Source organism: Plasmodium brasilianum, chromosome 14 (assembly GCF_023973825.1).
Source record: "Plasmodium brasilianum strain Bolivian I chromosome 14, whole genome shotgun sequence".
Classification (NCBI taxonomy): domain Eukaryota; phylum Apicomplexa; class Aconoidasida; order Haemosporida; family Plasmodiidae; genus Plasmodium; species Plasmodium brasilianum.
The window spans coordinates 910,407-935,786 of NC_090127.1; the positions used below are offsets into that span (position 1 = coordinate 910,407).

General features: G+C 24.4%; 5 protein-coding genes across 5 annotated transcripts; 3 read left to right on the plus strand and 2 right to left on the minus strand.

Moving 5' to 3' along the window:
* Positions 1-952: 952 nt before the first annotated feature.
* MKS88_005421 (uncharacterized protein) lies at positions 953-4,866 on the plus strand (the record flags this gene model as incomplete). The annotated part of the gene is made up of 8 exons (XM_067218680.1): positions 953-994; positions 1,517-1,663; positions 1,791-1,904; positions 2,018-2,115; positions 2,292-2,356; positions 2,535-2,638; positions 2,866-2,909; positions 3,327-4,866. The coding sequence occupies 8 exons, from the start codon at positions 953-955 to the stop codon at positions 4,864-4,866; spliced, it is 2,154 nt and encodes a 717-aa protein (XP_067070631.1).
* A 1,158-nt stretch (positions 4,867-6,024) lies between these two features.
* On the minus strand, positions 6,025-8,361 carry MKS88_005422 (protein AAP4; the record flags this gene model as incomplete). Its single annotated transcript, XM_067218681.1, has 1 exon — positions 6,025-8,361. The coding sequence occupies one exon, from the start codon at positions 8,359-8,361 to the stop codon at positions 6,025-6,027; it is 2,337 nt and encodes a 778-aa protein (XP_067070632.1).
* A 3,274-nt stretch (positions 8,362-11,635) lies between these two features.
* MKS88_005423 (translocation protein SEC63) lies at positions 11,636-13,798 on the minus strand (the record flags this gene model as incomplete). Its single annotated transcript, XM_067218682.1, has 1 exon — positions 11,636-13,798. One exon carries the CDS (start codon positions 13,796-13,798, stop codon positions 11,636-11,638), a length of 2,163 nt encoding a protein of 720 aa, XP_067070633.1.
* Positions 13,799-16,217: 2,419 nt separating this feature from the next.
* MKS88_005424 (uncharacterized protein) lies at positions 16,218-18,191 on the plus strand (the record flags this gene model as incomplete). The annotated part of the gene is made up of 1 exon (XM_067218683.1): positions 16,218-18,191. The coding sequence occupies one exon, from the start codon at positions 16,218-16,220 to the stop codon at positions 18,189-18,191; it is 1,974 nt and encodes a 657-aa protein (XP_067070634.1).
* Positions 18,192-20,610: 2,419 nt separating this feature from the next.
* On the plus strand, positions 20,611-22,785 carry MKS88_005425 (uncharacterized protein; the record flags this gene model as incomplete). Its single annotated transcript, XM_067218684.1, has 1 exon — positions 20,611-22,785. One exon carries the CDS (start codon positions 20,611-20,613, stop codon positions 22,783-22,785), a length of 2,175 nt encoding a protein of 724 aa, XP_067070635.1.
* Positions 22,786-25,380: the final 2,595 nt, after the last annotated feature.

Sequence of the window (25,380 nt, forward strand, 5' to 3'; positions counted from 1 at the left end):
AAAATTTAAATGTATGTATTTCAGTTTGCTATACATGAAAGCCAGGCTATGTTGATAAATGGTGAAACTGCGTTTTGAGTGAGAAAAACCATTCAGAAAGCTTAAATTGTGTACGTGTGTATGTGCTAATGCGTATATATGTACGTAAGTATATATACAAATACATGATGAAAGATTAATATGGTGTATACCGTGAACATTAACTCGATGAACCGTTTTACTCTTCTGTACCCCAGAAAAAAGGCGATATTTTAAATATTAAGAAAGATCATGAGCAATTCACGTAATCATTGTTATCGTAATTCATGCTTTTCATGTATCTTCTAAAAATGTATAAATTTAACAGAAATTATCATTATTTTAAAACAAATACATATATATGTATATTTTTTTTTTCCAAAGAATACATCATATGCATTTGTTAGTATGTACTATTCGTTTTAATGCAGCGAAAATGGTGTATCCTCTTTATGACAAGAACAGAAGTATATTTAATAAAGTGATCATTATAAAAGTTACTGTCCAACCATATATATTAAAGGAATATCTACTTGTATATTAAACGTTTAGTAATTTTTAATCCTACATTTTATTCATATAAAAAGTTGTTTGATAATGAGACCTAACATTTCAACATTTTTATGAAAATTGAAAAGGTGTGACTGGATAGAAAAACAATTATAGAAACATACATGTACACAAAAAAAAAAAAAAAAAAAAACTAGATGTATAAAATTTCTTAAAATTCAAAAACATATTGACACATAATTAGATCCTCTAAATGAAACTTTTTTTATAATTTTTAAATTAAAGTAGATATATCTTAATTTGGAATCGCAAAGCATGAAAAAATAGCACACACTTTTTCTCTATTTTTTGATTTATAGATATATATATATATATATATATTTTATGCCTACTATAAGGCACATACCATAAAGAGTTCATTAAAATGGAATACTTAATATTAGAAGAAAAATATAAAAATCTTTTGGTTAAATATGAACTCAGATTTATGCATATACACGTATATGTCCATACATATATTCATACATACATTTATACATATATATATATATATATATATATATATATATATATATATACATATGTCTATACTTGCATAATTGTATCTACAATACTAAAATAGCGTTTACTTATCTGAAAATAATATATAAAAGTTAATCATATTTATTTATACTTCTTTATTAAATTGTGTACCTATGCAACCGCACATATGTGTTAAAAGAATAAATCTTGCTATGAAAAAACAATTCTTAAAAAAGAAAATGAAGCTCTCCAGAAAAAATTAGAGGTGTTTTTAAAACAAATGTAAATAGTAGCTTCATGCGCATTGCATTAGTACACATATATAGTTAAATATATAAATGTATAGGTATATGTATGTTCATGTATATATATGTATACGTATATACGTATATACATGTGTATGTACATATATGTGCGATAATATACACGCCTGCGTGTCCTTTTTAACACAAACTTGTCTAATTAGAATCTAGAATATGCTTATATTGAAAAGGAAAATGAAATCACCGAAATATTTGAAGAAAAGGAAAAACACGAAGATAATATAGTTAAATTAAAAAAGGAAAACCTAGATTTAAAAGATGAAATTTCTAAACTACATGAAAGAATAGTAGTAAAAATTAAGAATTTTGAATGAAAAAACGAACAAGTTGAAATGTATAATACCAGTGGGTTTACTGCAAACATACATAGAAACTTATGTATATATATATATGTGTTCACATATTCAATTTTCGAAGGATTTAACAGATTTATCTAAGACATACAGAAAAATGATAAAAAGTAGAAACAAAGAATTGCAACAATCGGATATTCTAATATCAGAAAATATTAACTTACGAAATAGCATTAAAGTAATATTATTTAAAAAAGATACTTATGATATACATTTTAGGGTCATACATTTTTTTTTAATGTAGTGATTTTTTTAGCTTTTCATTCCTCTCCTGACCTTTTCCTATTTTAGGCTGTGAACAACGAAAAATTAAATTTAGAATCAGAACTGAGAAAAAAGACAAAAGTCATAAATGTGATAAAGGAAAAATATAAAAAAAATATAAGCACGTAAACACAATTTTTATTTTTTAAAAAGTAGAATATTTCGTTCATTTATTCCGCATATCTGTATATTTCGAATATGTTTTGCACTTTTTGTACTTGCGCACATTTTTGTTTTAATATTATTTCAAACTATACTTCTCATGGCACAAATTAACCAATATTAACGTTAATTTTTGTAGATTACTTGAAAAGTTTAATGAAAAGGACAGGCGCATGTATGAAATTCAAAGTTTTATTGTAAATGGTACAAATATTAATATACATAAATGAATATGTGTAAACAAGGTCTTTTATAAATGCTACGAGCTATTTAACTAAAGTATACCATTTGAATAAATACACAAATATGAATACAATATGTATATATAATGACAGATATATAGATATATGCGTACGTGTTCCGCATGTTATACATCTTGCAGAACTGAATAATTTTAAAATTATTATTCAAGAAAATAAAAGTCTCCATTATCACGAAAATTTAACAGATAAAAATATTACGAATATATACTTTCACTTAGATATGGTATATTTATAAGAAAAAAATATATTCTATATGCGTTATTTTATTTATTTTTTTTTTTTTTTTTATCTTAATAGAAGCAATGAAAATTTTATGATTTTACGCTGTGCTTTTTTATTTTTAAAAAATAAGAAGAAAAAAAAATTCGAAATTATTCTCCTGCATTGTTCATATTACGTATTTACCATATTTAAAATATTTGCATATCCTTTCGAAACTTCCCTTATTAGCTAACAAAAAAATTGGAAGAGAAAATGACAATATCCATAATGAAGTAGAAAGACCCATAAGGAGATACGTACATGTGTGTTCCTACTTACGTACACCCATATATATATATATATATATATATTCGTACATGCGTACATATGTACATATATATATATATGCATACATACAAATAATGCCTCTCTTTTAATTTTTTTAAGTTTTTACCACAAAATTTCAAGTAAAAATTGAACGGCAACTCCAAATTGTTTAGCGCATAAAATGATAAGAGAACGGGCTTAGGTAAATTTAGGGGGGAAATAAATATACATTACGGTGTTTTATGTGCATATATATATATATATATATATATACACGTGTGATGAGGGGACGCACTGAAGATGGTATGTGTAACAGCTTCTAGAATGAAGAAAAGCAATAAATGTATATTATTTTTTCTTTCAAAAAAACGCAAATTTAATAGTTTTCATGAAAATTACAAAAATGTTGATAGGGAAATTTTCGAGTGCAAAGAAATTAATGATCACAATTACAATGACATAGTAACTAAGGAAAAGACTCTTTTAATTTATGGGTATGCTAACTATGCTTATACATGTTTAAGCTGTTTTAACAAATTAATGGATATAGCAAATAAGGGAGTGAAAGATAAGATAGATAAAAAATTTCTTATATTTAAATTAAATATAAACAATAATAATTTGCTAGTTCATAAATTTCATATAAAATCTATTCCTTTAGTGCAACTGAGACATAAAAATAAACTAATTGAAGAAATATATGGAAATGAGTTAAACAATGAAAATAATTTGAAGAATATACTAAATAGATATCAGAGCTACTTTCATTCAATATATGATTTAGGTAATATAAACGATTTTTTAAGTAGAGAAGATGAGTTATCGAAGGATGGGTTCATAGAGCATATGCAGGATTCCTTGCAAATAGACCAAAATAGTCCTGCGAAAGAAGGAAAAGATGAGAGTAGTGGCAGTGCCAGTAGCAGCAGCAGTGACAAAAGCAGTAATGAAAAAAGTTCTGTTGACCGAGTGCAAGAATTCTTTATAAGGGATTTTCTAAATAATTTAGAGTTAAATCATCAGTGCAGTTCTTATGTTCTATATAAAAAATTAGAAGTACTACTAAATGAAAAGCCAAAAAAGATGAGTAATGCAATCAAGTTATTTTTAAACGAAATAATTTTTAATCATAGTACCTACTTAGACATTAATAATCAGTATAATAAAATAACAGCAAAAGCTTTTCTCTATTTATTTGATGAAGACAATTTTTCATCCATTGAAAAACTAATTGAATTAAAGAATTATTTGGAATGTGAACAAGACATTACTCCTACGAAAATGCAAGACTTGAAGTTACTTAGTTTGAATGAACCTATAATCACATTTGATGATTTTAAAAACATTTATTTTAAAAAAATTAAAGGTATTGATGAATTTTTTTCAAGTGAGGGGGACCAAAACAGGATAACATTATGGTTAAGGGAAAATACATTGTTAAATGAAAATGATAAAGAAGATAATAAAAAGATAAAAATGGGAGGTGATATAAGAACAGTATACTTGAGTAGAGTATATAGGATACTAGCAATCAAATATTTTGATATAGAAAAGTATGACAATTCATTCCATTATGCTGTGGAATCATATAAATTAACATACCCTTTAAACAATATAGACACTAAGAAATCAAAAGTACTTATTGAAAATATGATTTTATCCTTAGGAGCATACAATAAAAGTGTTATAAACTTTTTAAGTAAATTACAATTTTTATTTACTGACAAATTTTTTAAAATAGTCAAATTTCCTCATACCAGAGCAATTAAAGGAGGAAAGCCTATGATGAAAAGAGGAAAGTCAGGAAAGTGGTTGTGGTTAAGCCAAGATTGGAAACCTAGATGGCTTAAGAAGAAAACAAAATTAATTTTAGAAGAGGAGTGGAAATGTGTTCCTGATAAAAATGTACCCTTTTGGAATTAATCCATTTTACTTTATGTTCAGGTATAAATTTATGTGCCTTTCTTTTTTTTTTTTTTGTATATATTTAAATATACCTGCACTCACGGAAGTATGCAAGCAAATATGTAAATTTATATTTATCCATTCGTGCACACAGCCAAGGTGCATATAAATATTTTAAAAGGAAATATTTATCTCCATAAAACAGTTAAATATTGATGTAATGAGGAAAAGCCATTAAGAAATAATGCTAGGAAAAATCAATTGGAGTCCACATAAAATTACATTTATAAATGTGATTGATGGAAGTGGTAGTCAACATGTGCGTAAATATATTATGCACTTATGCATATACAAATATATATACGTATATATATTTAATTATTTATATATAGATATATTAGTTTTAGGTACTTTTGTATATAACTGTGCATTTATTTTGCGTATAACTGGGATGATACACATTTCTGAGTTAATCAAATTTGTTAATCATATACCCCTATTAACCCAATGGTGAAGCATAATGAAAAAAAGGAAATGGTAAAAATAAAATCAGTATATAACGAAGAAAAATGAAACAAAATGAAGTAGATTGAAACAAAATGAAGTAGATTGAAACAAAATGAAGTAGAATAAAACAAAATGAAGTAGATTGAAACAAAATGAAGTAGAATAAAACAAAATGAAGTAGAATAAAATAAAATGAAGTAGAACAAAACAAAATGAAGTAGAATAAAACAAAATGAAGTAGAATAAAACAAAATGAAGTAGAACAAAACAAAATGGGCGAATTAAGACAAAATATGACGAAATTGATTATACCGTAATGTGATCATAAAAGATGGTAATTAAAATAAAAAAAAAGTAGTAAAAAGAGAAATATAAGACTATTAATTTAAACTATGTGATTTGAAAAAGTAAAAATCAGCAAGTTAATCGTCCCTCCTATAAGTTATATTTCTTTCGTTGTTTTTGTATCATATGGTATTAAATCGTATTGTATCGTATCGTATTTTTTTTTTTTTTTTTTTTTCTTTTCTCATTTACCTGTTCCTAAATAAAAATCATGCCCACTTGCAACATTTGCACGAATTCACTATGATCAAAACGTACGTGAGTGTGCTTTCGCTTTTTCAGAATTTTACATTTTGCGCGTCTTCCATTTTTAATGTGAACTATCTACGCAGTTGTTATGGTTTCTTTTTTTTTTTTTTTCTTAACTACCGAATTTTTGGGTTTATATTCTATACCAACATCAGTCGATACTTTTTCTTCAAATGTTGTATTTACAGTGTTTTTTTCATTTTTGTATTCTGAAAAATTATGAACAATACTATTATCAATATCTACAGAATTATGTTCGCCTTTATACTTGGTTACATGACGCGACTTTGGAACATTTTTGAGTACTTCAAAAGCATCTTTTGCTTTTTGCATTTGTATTTTATTTAAATATAATTCTTTTTTTAAATTATGTAACTCATCTACTTGATGCTTTGCTGACTTGTCATATAATATTTCTTTAAATTTCATATTTGCATGAATTTTTCTATTTTTAGCAACTTCTTTTAAGTAGGCATTTTGTCTATGTACTTCATTTTCTCTTATTTGTTTTTCTAGCTCATTCATAAATAAATCTTTCTTATTTGATGCATCAATAACATTTTCTAAGTTGGTACACATTAATCGAAGTTCACTTTGTAATTCTTTATTTCTTTCCTCATATTGTTTAACTAATATTTCGTTACGTACTATTTCACTTTTTAATAGAACAATTTGCGAATCTTTTTCTTGTATCATGGATTGTAAATGTGAAGACTGTTTTTCTAAAATTTTTATTTCGGATATAAGTTTTTCTATTTTTTCTTTTGCACTTATTTGTTGTTTTCTAAAATGCTCTCTTAATTTTGTTAAGTCTCTTTCACATTTTTGTAACATGCTCTCCATATATGCAATTCTCATATCACGAGAAACGATTGATTCCATATATTCTAACGTATCCTTTCTTAGTTCACTTAATGCTTCAAATGTATTTTCATACTTAAAATTAACGTTCTTATTTTCTTCTTTCAAATCATAAATTTCCTTTTCTAGTTCAACAATGGTTGACTTCAATGAATACACATCACTACTACTTTCAAAGGAAGACGTTTTCATTTTTGAGATTTTTTTTTCTTTCATACTATACGTCCTTTTTTCACTGTTTGTAATATCGTCTGTTGATAGGAGGATATCCTCGCATGTGCTCCTTGTCTTATACCAGCTCTTGTCATCCTTTTTTTTGCTTAACTCAGAATCATCTAAATCTTCTACTTCTTCACTTTTGTACCACTCTGCAGTCTTTTCACCTTTCTGCCATTTTGCATTTTTTTGCTTTCTTCCGTTCTTTACATTTATTTTTTTTTCATTCTTTCCATTTATTTGATTTTCATTCTTTTCATTTATTTGGCTTCTATTCATTCCCATCCCTTTTACACCTCCATGTAGGCATTTAAAAATATTGTGTATGTCGTTCAAACTTGTGTTTTCCTTTAACTTAAGTAAGAAATCATTTTCCATATCTACTGAACCTATCTCACTTTCTAATTTTGTTAACACTTTATCTCGTACATTTAAACTCGATTTTAGGGTTCTTTTCTCGGTTTCTACTTTTTTCAAATGTTTTAGGGTTTCTTCATATTTTATTTTCTGATCTAGAAGCCTTTCCTTTAATTTTTGGTTATCCATTAAGTCGTTATCCTCTATTTCGTTTTGTTGTTTTTCCTTTTCTATATTCCTTTCTAATTCTTTAATTTGTTCATCTTTTTCTCTAATTAATTCGTTTATTTTATTTTTTATGATCGGTTCAGGTAATTTTTCTTTGGATACTCGTTTTTTAAACGGTTCATTATTGTATATTTTGTTTTTCACCATTTCTTTCATTTTTTCATTATGAAAGTTGGCATAGTTTTCTCGTGTGTTAGACTGTACATAAGGTGCAATGCTACGTACATGCGAATCGATTGAAACAGGAATTACAAATCTTTCATCGTATACATTTTTTTCAAAGCCATTTGACATAACAGTTGGTTTATTATTATTACTATTATTATTATTACTATTGGTACTATTATTATTATTATTATTTAAAAAGCATGCCCCTTTGCTAATCCTTCCTTGTAAATCGTTATTATTAGCCTTAATGGCATGCCTTGAATTCATCGGATTATTCGATCTAAAATTCCCCCTTAAGCAAGGAAACGAATTTAAACAACTTAGTTTTCTTCGTTGTGCATCTGGAGGATTATAAGTTTGAATTGTTGCTGCCCCTTTTATTATACTTGGTTTATAAAATACTTTTTCTCTGTACAGCGGAGGATGAGAGCTCACCGTAGACAAATAAGATGCATTTAATTTATTGTTACAGTATTCATATATGTCTGCATTATCCAGGTTATTTGTGTTAATTTCATTGTATATTCTCGGAGGTACTACGTTATTCGGTAAAACAAATGAAGAACCTTTCATACTGTTCATCTTATAGTTTGATTCAAGCATATAAATCAACGCATGAGGGAATTATTCGATTCATAAATTTTTTACAGCAATGACAACTGGTATTAGGGGTACATGCATGTATGTACGTATAATCCCTTGCTATATAGAAGGAAACAGGTGTACTTCCACATTCGCATGTACACGAGCTCATGTATATATTTGTACAAACGTTCCTTCTGGCTGTACGGGTGTGAATTAGACGAAAATTTTTATGAACACATACACACGCAAAATTGTGAAATAATTTTCCTTAATATTAATTAATAATATATATTTTTAAAAGATCTGTAATTTTAAAAAATATTTACGTAAAATAACGTTATATGAACAATAAATTAATTCAAAATATAAAATAAGTTTATAATTCATATAAGGAAATTTGTTTTTTAACTATTTAATTTTTCATTGTTATAATGTTAAAGAACAAATAATAACATGACACCAAACAAGCGTATTTGACACGAATGTCAAATACCAGACATGAAGGAAATGACAAAAATTGAGTTAATAACTATGACTAACATTACAACAAAGATATGGATCAAATAACATAAATTAAATAAGAAAGAAAAAATAAAAAGGCGTATATTTTACATAACTACGTAAATTATCTTTATAGAAACTAAATACAATGATGTGTTAATAAAAACGTTATAAAATAACAGTTCAAATTAAACAATTAAAATTAAAAGTCTTTTTTTTTTTTCTTTTTTTTTAATTTTTGTTCATCTGAAAAATGCTCTTATTTTAAATTTATCAAAAAAACAGAGAAAAAAAAAAAAAAAAAAAAAAAAAAGACAAAGACAAAAACAAATACAAATACAAATACAAATACAAATACAAATACAAAATAAGAATAAGAATAAAAATAAAAATAAAAATAAACGGAAAAATAACAATTTTTTTTATTTAACAATACAGATAATATATAATGCAACATGAAAAAATTGCTACATCTATAAAACAAAAAGCATGATAAATAAAAAAAACAAAATAGAAAAAAAAAGCATTAACACTTTTGAGTTTATAATGTATAGGTTTGTGCTGATGCAGAAATTTTATAAAGTCAAATTAAAATTTCAAAATGGAATTTAATTATAATTACATTAAACTTTTTTCGGTATAAATCATCCACACCCTTTTTAATTTTTACTTTATACTTTTATCTTTTATCTTTTATCTTTTTTCTATTTTTCTTTTTTTCCTGTTTCTTTTTTCTTTTTTTTTTAAATGACACAGACGTAAATTGTGTTAATATAACTATATACAATTACTTGGGGGGAAAATAATGTGGTGCAAATAATCATAATAAAAATTGGAAAATGTAAAATTTGAAAAATTTTTAACTTATCAATTTTTTAACTCTTTAACTTTTATTACATGTCTTAAAAAAAAATGACGTAAAACTGACTCGAAGTAGACACGGTTTTAGTTTTAGAAATAATTCAAAAGAACATTCTAACGAAAATTGTGTGTAAATATCTTACTACAGAGATGAACTTACCTGATTTTAAGTTCGCTTAAATTCATTTGTTTTTCTTTTTTTTTTTAAATTTGTCATTATTTAGAAGAGAAAAACATTCTGCACATTAGGTTGTACTGCCGCATTAAAATAATGTTTGTAGGAAAAGAAAAAAAAATTCACAAAATAGAACAAATTTTTATACCGTCAAAATTTCAATAGTTCCTATGTATACACAATATGTATAAACATATATACACGTATTAGCAATTTTGTTATATTAATTTCTTTTTTTTAACATATTCCTTACAAATACAGGCAGAATAATAATAAAAAAAAAAAAAGAAATTAACAAAACAGATATAATAATTTTTTTTTTTTTCTTTTCGCACACCCACTTTCCATGTAAAAAAATATTTATCATATATTTATCGAACCATGCTTTGTTCAAAAAGAAAAAAAAAAAAATTTTTAAGTATAAATGTGAATTTATTATAATTTTTTTTTATATACTTCTAATTTTCGTTTGTACATATTTAGTACTTTTTTATGTCTAATTAGGAAGAATAAATATTGTTTTTTTACGCAAGTTCAACATCATATATGTAACTGTTAAATATGTCGAATGCGTAAAATACGTCAAATATAATATATATATCATATATGTTAAACATGTCAAATATATCAAACACATTAATTGTAAATGTACTATGTAGAACAAGAAAAATGCCATTTGTAACTCTATTAAATGAAGGGAAAAATTTAAACAAAAATCAAGTAGAAAAAAAAATAAGCAAAAACAGTTACCCCAAGAAATAATTGCCGCACTATTAAAATAACACATATTCGCGAGTTTTTAATTGTTCTTCTGAAATTACATTTCATCATTTTTGAACAAATGGCTTATCAATGTTTGTAAAGCTTGCTCAAGTTGACACATAATTATTTAATGATATATAAATAAATAAATAAATATAAATATAAATATAAATATATATATATATATATATATATATTATATATTCATTCCCCACTGTTAGACAATATAAACGAAATAGCTATTTAACGAAAAAGCAGCCGCAAACATAATAAACCTTTTCGCGAATGCATCTATCTAGGAATAAAAGTAAGGGTTCCGCTCGATAAAAAAAAAAACACTCTTCCATTTATTAATTTGTTTAAACATGCCAAAAATGACAAATATGAACAGGTAAATAAACACATATATATAAATTTGTATCTAGTAGGTTAATTTTTTGATTCACTAATTGCGTCTGTTTGCATTACGCTGAAAAAGCAGCACACTTATTACTTATACTCATCCAAATAGATCCATATATATATTATTATTATTTTCTCCTTATTCGTAAAAACCTCTAAATGTTAAAATTTAAAAGCATTAATTAGACAAAGTTAATTTTTTATCATATTTATTTTTTTAATGAAATAATAAAAAAAAAAAAATTACATGAAACATTTTTCTGTAAATTAAAAAATATACACAATTATACGCTTGTACATATACATGTATATATATACTTTTTTCCACCTCTTTTTTTTTTTTTGAAAAAATATATATACATAACTAAAATGGTATTTACAAGTTTTTTTTTTAAAAAAAAAAGAAAAGAAAAGATTTTTTTTAATTAAGCAAATTTATTACTAAGACAACAAATATAAATAAGGCAAAAGTTTATATTCATCTACCCTATTAATATGCTGTATTTTACATTTATATCAACCAATCTTGATTTTTGAAGCCCATGCGCACATAAAATTCATAGGCTCCTTTTATCCATCATCAGAATCGTCATTTGAATCATCCTCAGGAATATAATTTTCATGATCACTTGGTGTATTATTTTGGGACATTTTTCCCTTATTATTACTTTTATAATAATTTTTATTTTTATCATTATTATTATCATTATTATTATCATTATTATTATTATTATTACTTTTATTAGTATTTGTATTCCTATTATTTGTATTATTATTACTACTATTATTATTACTATTACTGTTATTATGATTATTATTATTACTATTATTGCTATTATTTTTACCACTATTATTATTCGGAGGGCTTGTTTTTTTCTTATTCTTTTCATGAATATCATCATCATCTTCTTCTTCGTCACTACTATCACCCCCACCTCCAATATCTCCGAGCATTTGCTGAAATAAAGTTGGTTCATTATCTAATTCTATGTCTTCAGGATGGACAAATATTTCTCTTTTTATCTCTGAAGATGAGTAGGCTCTAAATGGTAAATCTAGTTTTTTATCACATCCAAAATAACAATCACTCAATAAAAATATTGAAACACTTAAATTTCCAACTCTATCTACCATAAATTGTAATTTTTCCTCAATTTTTTTCTCACAATTTTTTACATGTGCATATTTTAAAATACGATCATCTCCTTTGTAAGTTGCAATAATCCACCATTCTTCAAATTTTGGTTGAGGAAAAAAAGGAGCATGAATATAACCTGCAGCTTCCTGTTCTTGTAAATTAGTTCTTTCAATATGAATATAAATAGAAGCTACGTCCCCTTTTACTATATGTGTTTCATCTTCAACCAATATTTCAGCAGTCATTTTTATATCTGGAACAACATTACAAAATGATTTAACATCAAGTATTTGATTATCATTCATTTCAGCTAACCCTTTTCTACTTTCGTGATTTTGATGAACAAACTCTAGTAAGTCTTTTACTGCAAATTTTCCCTTATGCACATGCTTAATAGTATTTTCATCAAAATGTGGAATTTGTAATAAACTAGAGCTTCTAATATCAAAAGCTTGTATTAAACATCTTCGAAATGTTAGGGCTGATTGAGCTGTTAAAAACCAATCTCTTAATATACTGATTTCTATCATACTATGTGTTATTAATAAAGAAAATTTAAGAATTTGTTCCAAATCATTTTTTAAATCTTCTGATAATAAATCGTATCGTCTTTGCATATGAGCTAATATTAAAAAATAATTTTTAATTATTATAGGTACTTTAAAAGTCCTTTTCTTTGGCTCAACAAGTTCTTCAATCATTTTTTTTATATATTTATTGTCTTCTTCTCTAAATTCTATATCTCTACTTTCTGCCGTAGCAGCTAACATTTCAGGGTATGCTTTTGCTCTACTATTTTCATTTATTGTATATGTTAAATATTGTAATGTCTCAATTTTAACACCGTTCGGACCATATTGTTTTTGTTTTTGATAATACATAATAAATGTTGCAGGTATAAATACAAGAAATATTAAAAAAAAAATGGACAAAATTAACAGTTGATATTTTTCATCAATCAATAATTTTGGCAAACCAATTCCTACTTTCATCATACCTGGTCCATCTGGATTTCCATATTTTTCATAATTCTCCTTCGATATTTCATCAGTCAGGGCTTGATATGCCTTTGTTATTAAAATAAATTTTGCAGCAGCAGACGTATCATTTGGATTCTTATCAGGATGATATTTTAACGATTTTAATCTATAAGCTTTTTTAATTTCCCCTACGGATGCTCCAACATTCACTTCTAGTATTTCAAAAGGGTCAAATGTTTGCATTGGTTTCGTATTCAACATTTCTTTCACTAGGACAACTAATAATCCCCAAAATATTATCAAAAGAAAAAATTGAATTATTTTCGTATATCCTATTTTATCCCATATTGTAGTACTTTTATTTCCTTTTTCTTGTTTCTCCTTACACAGGGAACAAGCACACGACCGATAAACACTGTTGTTTTTCGACTTTTTCAAATTGTAATAATCATTGTTAAAAATTTTATTAATTAAATTTTTAATATATATATATGTACATGGAATTAATACACAAATTAAAACAGTTCCCGCAAAAAAAATAAATGCTGAGTCATCATAACTCAATAATGGCTCTTTTTTGCTATCTTTCGTAAAAGTATCGCGAAACTGCGACATTCTTTACACAAATTACAACAATGTATTTATAGTGTACATATATATATATATGTATATATATATGTATAACAATTAACACATACACAAAAAAAAAAAAAATTAAATTATATTAAATTATATAAACAGAAAAGCGAAAACAGGCGAAAGAAGTGAGGGGAAGCAAAAAGTAACGAAAAGCAACGAAAAGAAGAAACTGATGATATGTAAAATAAAGTAGTGCAAAATTATGAAAAAACCTTCACAAGGAAAATTTATACTAAAAACTATAATGAAAAAATAAAAAAAAAGGGAAAAATAATTATTTATTTAGCAAACATTTTTAAAAAGAGTAAAAGTGTACGAATTATGAAAATATAAATGTAAATGTTCAATAAAATTACAAACCAGTTTAATCATCAATTTTTTTTTTTTCCTTATTCTGAAAAAATTCATCACTGAAATTATATTAACACACCTTAACCCCCATGTTAAAAAATGAAAAAAAAATTAAACAATATTATATAATTTTTCATGAATATACTTTTTTAACTTGAAAAGAATAAAATTAATATTTTATATTTGAACAAAAACATATTTTTCTAATATTTAAAAATTTTTTATGAGTTCACCTCAAATACAATTTTTTCGAACAGTTTAATGCTACATCATTACAATAATCAATATTTTAGAAATTTTCACTTTTGTGAACATGATTTTTCGAATTAGTTGTTGCTTTCTCTGTTAGCACACATTACACATAGTAAAAAACAGCTTTTCATATTATTTTCAAATGTATAAATTTGCATATAATCATATATATACATAAATATATTATAAATAATTTACTTAATAATGAATGTTGTTAATATATTAAATGTAATTTTATACGTGCTAAGTAAAAATATTATTATTATTATTTATTTTTTTTTTTTATTTGATTTTTTTTCTTTTTTATGTTAATTCGAATGAAATTTGATAAATGCTGAATTGCATCTTAGAATTACACATTTTTTTATTCCAATTTTTTTTTTTTTTAACATTTTTTAATTGTGTTGATAATGCAAAATTTTTATAATATATAATTTTATTTTTATCCTTATAAGCAACTTAAAATTTTTTAAACCTACAAATATAAATAACATTTAGTGTGTAAACAGAATAAAACCAATGTACTAATATATATATATATATATATATAAATATAATAGTTATGAAGAATCGTTATAATCTTATTTATAACTTTTAAATTGTTATTAATTTAATTCTTCGTACAAAGGTTCACTCTATTTTATTTATATTTGATAATAAAACCACACATATAAACACACACACAAAAAAAAAATAAAAAAAAGATGAATAATAAAGCGAATAACACAGAAAAAGCGATATTGTAGGTTTTATAATAAATTTTAAAATTTTGGTTTTTCACTTAACTGAACTAATGTCTGGTTATTTGCTTAAAAGAATAGGGAAAATTTATTCAAAAGGCGTTTTCTCATAAAAATTTTGGTATATTTTTATATGTTATACTTCATATTTTAAAAACAAGTAAGAATAAAATAAGTGTGAAAGTGAAAAATTCTATTTTTATTTTATGAGCTAATAATTATGATACATTAATACTATAATTTTTTTTTTTATAATTGGCTGTTAAAACTGTTAAAGAGGAGACATGCTTCAAATAATATAGAACCATTCGTAAAAAGGTGGGTTTTTAGGATTCTATATTATACCTATATATACATAGACACAATTGCAAGGAATGCAATAAAATAATATATTTTAAATTAAGTATACTTTTTATTTTTTACTATTCTGGCTTACGTACAAGATATAATTATTCTTAAAAAAATATCATTTCAAAAAATGAAATGAATTAATTCGTCGGTACAACTGGAAATTATATTCAATGTGCTTTATGATGTTATGGTTAGCTATCTGTCTGTTATTTGGAATTTTTTTTTTTTTTTTTGGTTTACTTTTTGGGAAGAATAGCTAATTGTAGAGCTAAATTTACTGTTATGTACTTATATATGAACAGGCAAGGTCAATTATTCATGTTTTTCTTTTTTTTTTTTATGACCACGTAAGAAAAGTTTGAAAAAATAAAACATTGTTTATTAACTTTTTTTTTTTTTTTTTTTTAATAAATTGCTAATATAACCATCTCTATATTTAAGCAAAAATATTAAAAAGTCTCAAATACAAAAAAAAAAAAAAACATATATATATATACATACACTTTTTTTTTTCATCATTTCGTCCATTTTTTATTATTTAACAAACTACTAGCATAAACTAGTTTTATTTTATTTATCGAAATGTTTCCATTTCATGTAAAATTACTTTCTCTTTAAAGTATCTATTATTATTCCAAGTTAACCATTTATCTGTTATCACAGTACTTACGTGCACACATCTTACAAAAATAGAGAAAACCATGTCACGCCTTCAGAGCTCCACAAAAGAGTGTTATAATACAAATGCTCACCTAGATTCAATAAGTAATTTAAATAAATGTAATGATATTTTTATAAATAGTAATTTTTCACATGAGCGCAATATTCCATATATTTTGAAAATGTATGCTAATGAATTACATTGCTCAAGCGATGAACACAAGAGTGAACAATCTCACATAAAAAGTGAAAATTTACTTCATCAAAGAACTGAACATATAAGTGATAACACATATCTAACTAGCATACTTCATTCAAGTAACGTAATTAGTTCACAAAATGAAAACTGCCAACTTCTGAACAATAAAACTTTTTATTCTTATCTGTCATCTGTAGATAAAAATATGTACAGTAACGAAAATAAGAACCAGTCTTCCTGTTTAACCTCATCAGTATCAACAAAAAATAATCCAGTGGAAATTTCGTATAATGAAGAATGGATAAAGTTGGAGAGTAATGAAGAATCAAATTTTATCCATAACAATAAAAGAGATAACTCTTCAAATTATGAAATAAAATATAATATGAAAGATAATAGAGGAATTGATGATACTGCAAATAAAACAAATAAAGAATTAAGTAATTTTTATAGTAATAATTCTACATGCATTAAAGATCACACGAATTCAAAGGAAGAATCTTTGAATTTTTTTACTAAAATAGACAACTCAAAAAATAAGCATATTTTGCTCGATTGCGATAACACCAGCAATGATGGATCTTCTTCCTATGACAAATCTTGTGATTCTTCTCATCAGACTAGTAAAGCTGCTATTACAAATAATTATCCATTAAATTATTCTGTCAAGATACCAACCGAAGCAAGCCATACCCGAGGTGTAAATACATGTACTATAAAGAAGGAAATTTTAAACAAGTCTACTTCTTCGAATTGGCATGAGAACGTTAATAACGTATGTTACTCAAATGGTAAAATAAAAATAGAAAATAAAATACAAAGTAAAAATTCTGATTTACAAAATAAAAGCAATTTATTTGGAGGGGAAAATGAGGGTGATTCGTGCTCGGGGAAAAAGAAGCACAAAATACATGTAGAAAAAATATCTCCGAATCGTTTGTTATCATCACAGATAGAAGATAACAAAACAAAATTTACTGAAAAAAATTGTAAAAAAAGTAATACAGAAGAAAAAACGGATGCTTCGCTTTATAATAAAAAGTTAAAAAGTTACTCACTAGATGATTTGAAAAAAGGAAAGGTACAAATTCCAGATGTTTTATTTATGAAGTTACCATTTAATTCAAAAGGAGATAATTTAATAGATTCATATAGAAGAAATAATAAATTGCTAAGTTTAATGAATGATTGTAATGATTCTGTTAGCCTTATTTTAAAGTATCCACAAATTGAGAAAAAAAAACAAACTAAAACATTTAAAATACCAACGGAAATTTCATATAATATTAGCAGTAAAATTGGCTCATCTATCATATATATAGATGAATTTGATAGAAAGAATTACCATCCTCATGTTAAAAATTTACGTATGGGGAAAATATTTGAAAAACACGTTTTTAGTATTTTAAAAAATAAGAAAGATTTAGGAAGAACAGTATTTAGTAAATGTAATAAATATAAAAAATATAAATACAACAACAAAAAAGGCTTCTGGATAAGTAATATTGACAAAAGACGTTTAGTGAACCCTGAAAAAAACGATAGTTATATTACAGAGCTAGTTTATGAAGAAAATAATTCATATGATAAAGAAATAAGGGAATTAATGTATTGTAAAAATTATAATGTTATTCCACCTATACAAGAATTATACAAAGATAATAATTTTTATCTATTTTTACGAAAAGAAAAAATGTGCCCTTATTCTTTAAGACCAACCATGGCAACTACAATGCGCAGATACGACATAGATAACATTTCGGGTTACAAAAAGGTCCAAACATCGGAATGTATTACTGCTGTTTACCCTTCTTAATTATATAAGTAATAATATAAACATAAACACAACTACACCAACACCCACGCATGTATGAACACGCGTTCTTAATACAAACATGTACTTAAAAATAAGTGTTTGAATGAACAAATACATATATATATGTAAAAGCATTTTTGTTTTTTTTTTGTATTTTTAAATTATATTTTTTTGTAAAGGGAAGTATTTTTCATAAAACAATTTTTATCTTTTATATCAAATATATATATTAATGACTTTTTCGTAATTACATTTTGAACCATGTAAATGTGTAATAGCAGTTCCACTATTTTTAATTTTCAGAATATTGAAAATTTATGTTTCACTTTTTTTTTTTTTTTTTTCCTTTTAAAAGACTTCTTTTTTTCTTCAAACAAGTTGTATGCATTTTTCCACAATGAAATAAACAATTTTATTTTATCAGCTTCATATTAATTACGAATAAAATAAACAACTCATGAAACTTTTGTTTAAATATTATAAAAATAACAAGTGCATGTAAAAAATATATGTTTCAGTGCATATACATCTTAATATATATATATATGTATATATCTTAAAATATGAACCAAATAAACTCAAACGTTTTCATGTATTATGAAATGAATGTATAAAATATAAATTTAATTTTTAAAGAAAGAATGAGAATTCACCTTTTAACTGAACGAACACATAACAAACCCAGTAAAAAAAGCTATTTATGAAAGATGTGTTATTGAGTATCTATGTATCTTTTTTACGAGAAGAATCTGTGAAGTGTTATTTAAACTGTTTTTAGATTATTTTTCTGTTTTTTCAAATTATATTATTTTGTATATGTTACAATCCCTTGAGTTTACTATATAATAAACAATATCAAATTTTTTCATAAGATTAAAAAAAAATTAATATATATTTGAACATCTATCCTTGCCAACTAATTTATCAAAATAAATATTTTATTCAGAAAAAGAGTTTGACTTTCAGAATTTTTTTTTTTTTTTTTATATGTTTACTTCATTATAATTTATTTTAAAGATAGTTAATGATCCATTTACGGCAGATATACATATATGTATATATATGTATATATATGTATGTTTGTATTTAGTATTATACGAACTTATGCTTCTTATACAGTATTTTAATTTTTTTGATTTATGATTAAAAAATTTTTTCTCAAGAGCAAAAACAGTTTATTGTAAAACTTGAATATGATCATATTTTGTTTTCATATTTTTTATTTACATTTTTTAATACACAAAGACATAGACACTTTTTGGTAAACAATATTTTTTGTTGATAAGGTTGTACAAACAGCAAGGAAGAACCAAAATAAAGATGTTACTTCTGGTTTTATAATTTATTAGCATAATATGAATACATTTTACTTAAACATATATAATTATTATATATATATGTATATGTGTATATGTGTGTATTTTATTGTATTTCTTTTGTACAGTTTACGTTTATGTAATAAAATCCTTCCGTTGTTATAGAGTGTAACATATTATTGTACCATCAAACTTTTTTATATTTATTAGTACTGTTATTATTTTTTGTGAAACATATAGTTCTTAATGCCAAAAGCATACTTTACATAATATCATTAGTATTATATGGGTTCCAAATGGTTACATATTGCATGTTCACATATATGTATATATATATATATATATGTAAACACGCTTGTCGATAAATACGTTTGTGCTTGAATATGTTTGTATGTAAATGTGTTTGTATATAAAGACGTTCGTATGTATTTATATGGGGTTTTATAAATGTATATTTGAATTGAATACTTATTTCAGTAACCTCGAGTTTGCTTTTTTATGATATGCTTTATTAATATTAAGTCACTTTCACACATCATTATAATTTTACTAAAGACTGTTAGTATACTTTACAATAAATACCAATTTTTTAACCCCATTCTGATTAAATTATTGATAAAAAAAAAAAAAAAAAAATTAAAACGACAGAGTTTTTTCCCCAATTTTTATATACGCCTTTTATTTGTATGTGTTTAAAAATAGCTTATGGTAAATTTTTAAAGTATATCCGCACATATAAATGAAAATAAAATTTTTTCGTATTTATAAATTTGGTATATTGTTCTGCATAATTTTCACTTAATTTTATGTTAAGTGGCTTTATATGTAGAAAAAGGAGCATTTTTCACCATTCGGCTGTTTTGAATTTGTACATGTGTACATATATATGTATATGCATACATTTACACACATGTATACACATATATATACTTATATACGCATATATATACATATAAATACATATATATACACATATATACACATATGTATATGTGTGCGTATATGCATATGTGCTCAGATTTAAAAGGATATACTTCGAGATTCATAATTTTTTCTCATTACGAATCTGTTAAAAATATTTTAAAAAAAAAGAAAAAAATATTATGGATGTTGAAAAATCACGTACCACCAAATTTATGGGAGATAATAATATTCTGAAAGAAAAGACAACAGAAATAGGCTCCTATAGTAGCAAGGAAAAGGCTGAAAGCAATTCTGGTGATGTTACAGAAAATTATGATTTTATGAAGAGCTGTGATAGCATTAATACGTTATTTCAAGGAGGAAATGAAATAAGAGAAGGTGAGCTCAACGGAATTATGAACTGTTCAGAAGAAAGGAATAACGTTTCCAGTAGTGATAAAAATGCATATTATTGTACAAGCAAAAGTGATAATATATCCATAAACATTTATACCACAAATAGAAAAGATTTGTTACGTTATGTGCTTAACAATAATAGTATCTTAAAAACCAAAATAAATTTGGAAGAAAATATATCAACAAAAAGGAATGATAAGAAGAATTTTGACGAAATCTATGCAAATGATATAGATAGAAAGAGAAGCATAATATTAAGCAAAAGTAATTCTGTTCGTCGGAGAAATGCAAGTGAAGAGTGTAATTTGAATTATCTAAAATGTAATAAAAGAAACGAAAAATATAATAGCAATGAAAAAAATGTAAAACATGCATGTAAGGAATATACGTCTTATCATTATCATGAAACGGAGAAAACAGGTTTATGGCTAGTTGATTCAGTTAACAGATTATTAGATAATTTAAGTGATAATAATTCTAAGGATTTTTTTATAAATAATGTTCATTCGAAGGATATGAATCACTACAGTGGTAATAATATGACTTGTACGAATGTAAAGGGATACTCAAAAATAAAGTGGTCAGATTATGTAAAATTTAATAGCCTTATTTATTATAGTCATATTTTGCCAATATATGAAGGTATACGTAAAATGTTTATAAATTTTCAAAAGGAAAAATTAGAACAGAGAGAAAAAAAAAAAAAAAAAAAAAAAACTGACTTAACCATGTTCGCCGTATCAAAATTTTCACGAAAAAATCTAAAGAATCCATGTAATTCTGAATCTTATGCAAATCTGTTTAGCGAAAGCATGTCTAACGGAGGAGTTGGAATGGCACAAAACCGTGATAACACAACAGATAACGGTAATGGTATTGATAGTGGTGATAACAGCGGTGGTGGAAATGATGATAATAATAATGGTTATGATGATGATTATGGTTATTATGCATTTTCGAACTACTTTATTCAACTGGTACGTCAGGTTAGAGATAAATATAATGAATTTTGTGATACTATTGGAGAAAAATTAGAAAATGTAGATAAAGAAAACTACAGCTTTAAAGAATATTGTATAATAGTATCCAAAATATTTGTTACACATATTTTAAATATGATTCCGTTTTATGAGCTCCCGTTATTTCTGAACAATATGCTTAATTCTTTTAATGCATGCATACAATATGAAAATAACGAATCAGTAAAAGAGGTTGACTTAACTAATTCTTATAACATAGATACACATAACAGAATTGAAACATTGTATAACCTACCGGTCAATTTTAGTAATTCCGTAACTAATTTAAATACAACCATTCGACTAAATTGTGGTGAACAGAACAAACCTACTATAGTTGTTAGTGGCACTTGTGAATTTTCATATAACGATATAAATCAAAATTTGTTGAGACGCTGTGCAACCGACACACATGAAAATAGACATAAGATGAATATACAACTTAATCGAGCGAATCGAGAAAATTCGAATTTTTTGGATAGTATATTACCAGAAAGAAGAAACAGTTTAACATCTATTTTCAGTAATTTACCAAAATATATGAAGACATATGCAAACAGTAGAAGTAAGTTAAATAACTTTGTTAGTATAAAAAGAGTATCTAAATTAAAAAAAGTGAATAAAAAAGCTCATTTAAATGAAGATTTACCATTGGATAGTAATAAATCAACTTATATTTATTCAAAAGATATAAAATCAAATACAGATATTAATATTGAAACAATAGAAGGCGACAAGGAAAATGTAGATGATCATTTAGCAAAGAAGCCTAGTACATCTTTTAGTCTTTATAGCGATTCTTTTAATATAACTAATAGTGATAATTATTGTAGCGTTAAATCTTTGCCACTTAATGGATTTACCAAATTAGGAAATTCACTGAAGCATCAAAAAAGTCAAGAAGATTCTGTTGAGTTTTTGGAATGTAAAGGCAACTGAACACCCGAACATTGGTGCTAATTGGAGCTATTATAAGAGTATATCTACATTTATACCAGTCTGCATTTACATACATATATGTGATATGTATATATATGTATATAATATATTTATGTAACATATTTATGTAACATATTTAAGTAATATACTTATGTAATATACTTATGTAATATATTTATGTAACATATTGAAGTAATATATTTATGTAGTATGTTTATGTAATATATTTATGTAACATATTGAAGTAAAATATTTATGTAGTATGTTTATGTAATATATTTATGTAGTATGTTTATGTAATATATTTATGTAGTATGTTTATGTAATATATTTATGTAATATATTTATGTGCATGCTAATGTACCTTTTCGCGTATGTATCCGTTATAGGCAACCATGTAGATACCCCCGCATCCCGTGTAATGAAGCGGCGCGTTTTGAACTAAATATTAATTAAATTATGCCTGAATATAACCCTCCATTTTCTGTTAAAATTGCACACGTATATGCATAAATATTCTTTATACCATTTCAGTACCTTACGTAGGTATATACAGTACTTTTTTCTTCCCTTCCCCTTTTTACTATATTCTTTGATAAATGTGTTCGTAATAATAAATTTTTATGTTTATTAACACATAGTGTTTAAATTTTGTTATAGTATCTCCATTTCACTACAATTTTTTTTTTTTTTATTAACAGTTTTAATATAAATAATTATTTTTATTTTATTTATTTAGAATTAAAAGCAACAAATATATACATAATATGTAACATAATAATAATAAACATAATCATTGTCATTTCTTTTTTAAATTCTCACCCAGAGCAATTAATTACACAAAAAAAAAAAAAAAAAAAAAAACTCCATTTTCAATTTTGCTACCAGTGAAATAAATGAAAAGTTGTTTATACACCATATCATTAATGAACTATTATTTTGCACACCTTGAAAATTAAGAATATTTGATATAACCTTTCTCGTTATATTGTTTGTACAGATGAGCATAAAAGTAAAATATATGGGATGATTAGAAAAACAAAAAAAGTTAAATATATAAAGCTTCACAAATGAGCATATATTTAAAAATTTAAATATATATATATTACATAATTACACGTATGTTAAATTAAAAAAGAAGCAATATGACAATACTAATTCATAATTAAAATTTGAAAAATGAAAATATATTTTAAATTATGTGCATAAAATAATACTATAAAAGAGCAAAAAAAAAATAAAACGCAATTTTTTTTTTTTTTTTTAAATGATATACTTTTTAAATCTTATAAAGGAGAAACAATTTCTACTTTTTTTGCTTTTCCTTATTTACAATTTTTTTCTTTGATTATTTTTATGTTTTTATAAAGTAACATATTTTGTATTATTTTTTATTATATTGTATTCACACGATCTTTATTTTAAAATTTTGTTAATTTCTTTTAAATTATATATTATGGAAACCTCAAAAGAAAAGCCCTTATTACCCATTGATAAATATACACATAATATTTATGCATACAATGCTATACATATATAAAATAAATATTTAGATAACTAAAACAAAATGTCACAAAAATAAAGTTTGTTTTTTCCAATTTTACATACGAATAAGTTTTCTTTCTAAAATATTCTTTTATGCCTCTTAAACTACTTTCAGTATCGTTCACATGTATATATATATAATATATACATGTGTACAAGAATCTTCGCATAGTAGCATTATATACTTATATGTATATTTGTGAACATTTGTATGTATGTACGTATGTATATATATAATATATATAGTTTTTTTTTCTTTAGCGCCTTTTTTTTTTTTTTAGTTTTTTAATTATACTATGAAAATTTAGGAAATTGCATATTCTTCATCTTGTGTAATATTATATTTATTCTTTCATGAAGAATTATATATGCAATTCATATTTTACTTTATACGCAGCATGCATTTGACGCTATATATATTGTAAATATATATATATATATAATATATGTATATGAGGATGCATAATATTTTTTTTCTCAGTTATATGCGACATTGCTGTTTATGTATTGTTATGATGTATTTGTTTATTTTTATATTGAAAAAAGCTCTTTGAACTAATGTTCCAAAAGTACATACATGTATATATATATATAAGTATGTATGTATATATATATTTAAGTATGTATGTATATATATATATGTATTTATATGTATATATATTTATTTATTTATGTTACTGATTTACATTTTGCACGAATTTTTTGTTTATTTAAAAGGTTTTTTGCGTAAGCTGGCAGTAAAATACGTACGAAAAATTCGTTTTAATGTATTTTCTCACGCTAAAATATTATTTATATTTTTGTGTATGTATTTTATGTGAAAAAAATGCTTTCCGATTTATAGTATATTTATATTTACATTTTTCCCCCGTATTCCTTTCCTTGTATCATTCATTTATTCATTCGTTTTTTTTTATTTTTTTTGTGTTTGTATTATATGCATGACGAAATAAACCTTGATTTTATCTTGTTTTAGCCACTATTTTTCGTGTTTTTAAATTTGTTTTATTTTAATTTCAAGTCATCTTTGTTTATTATTTATAATTGAGG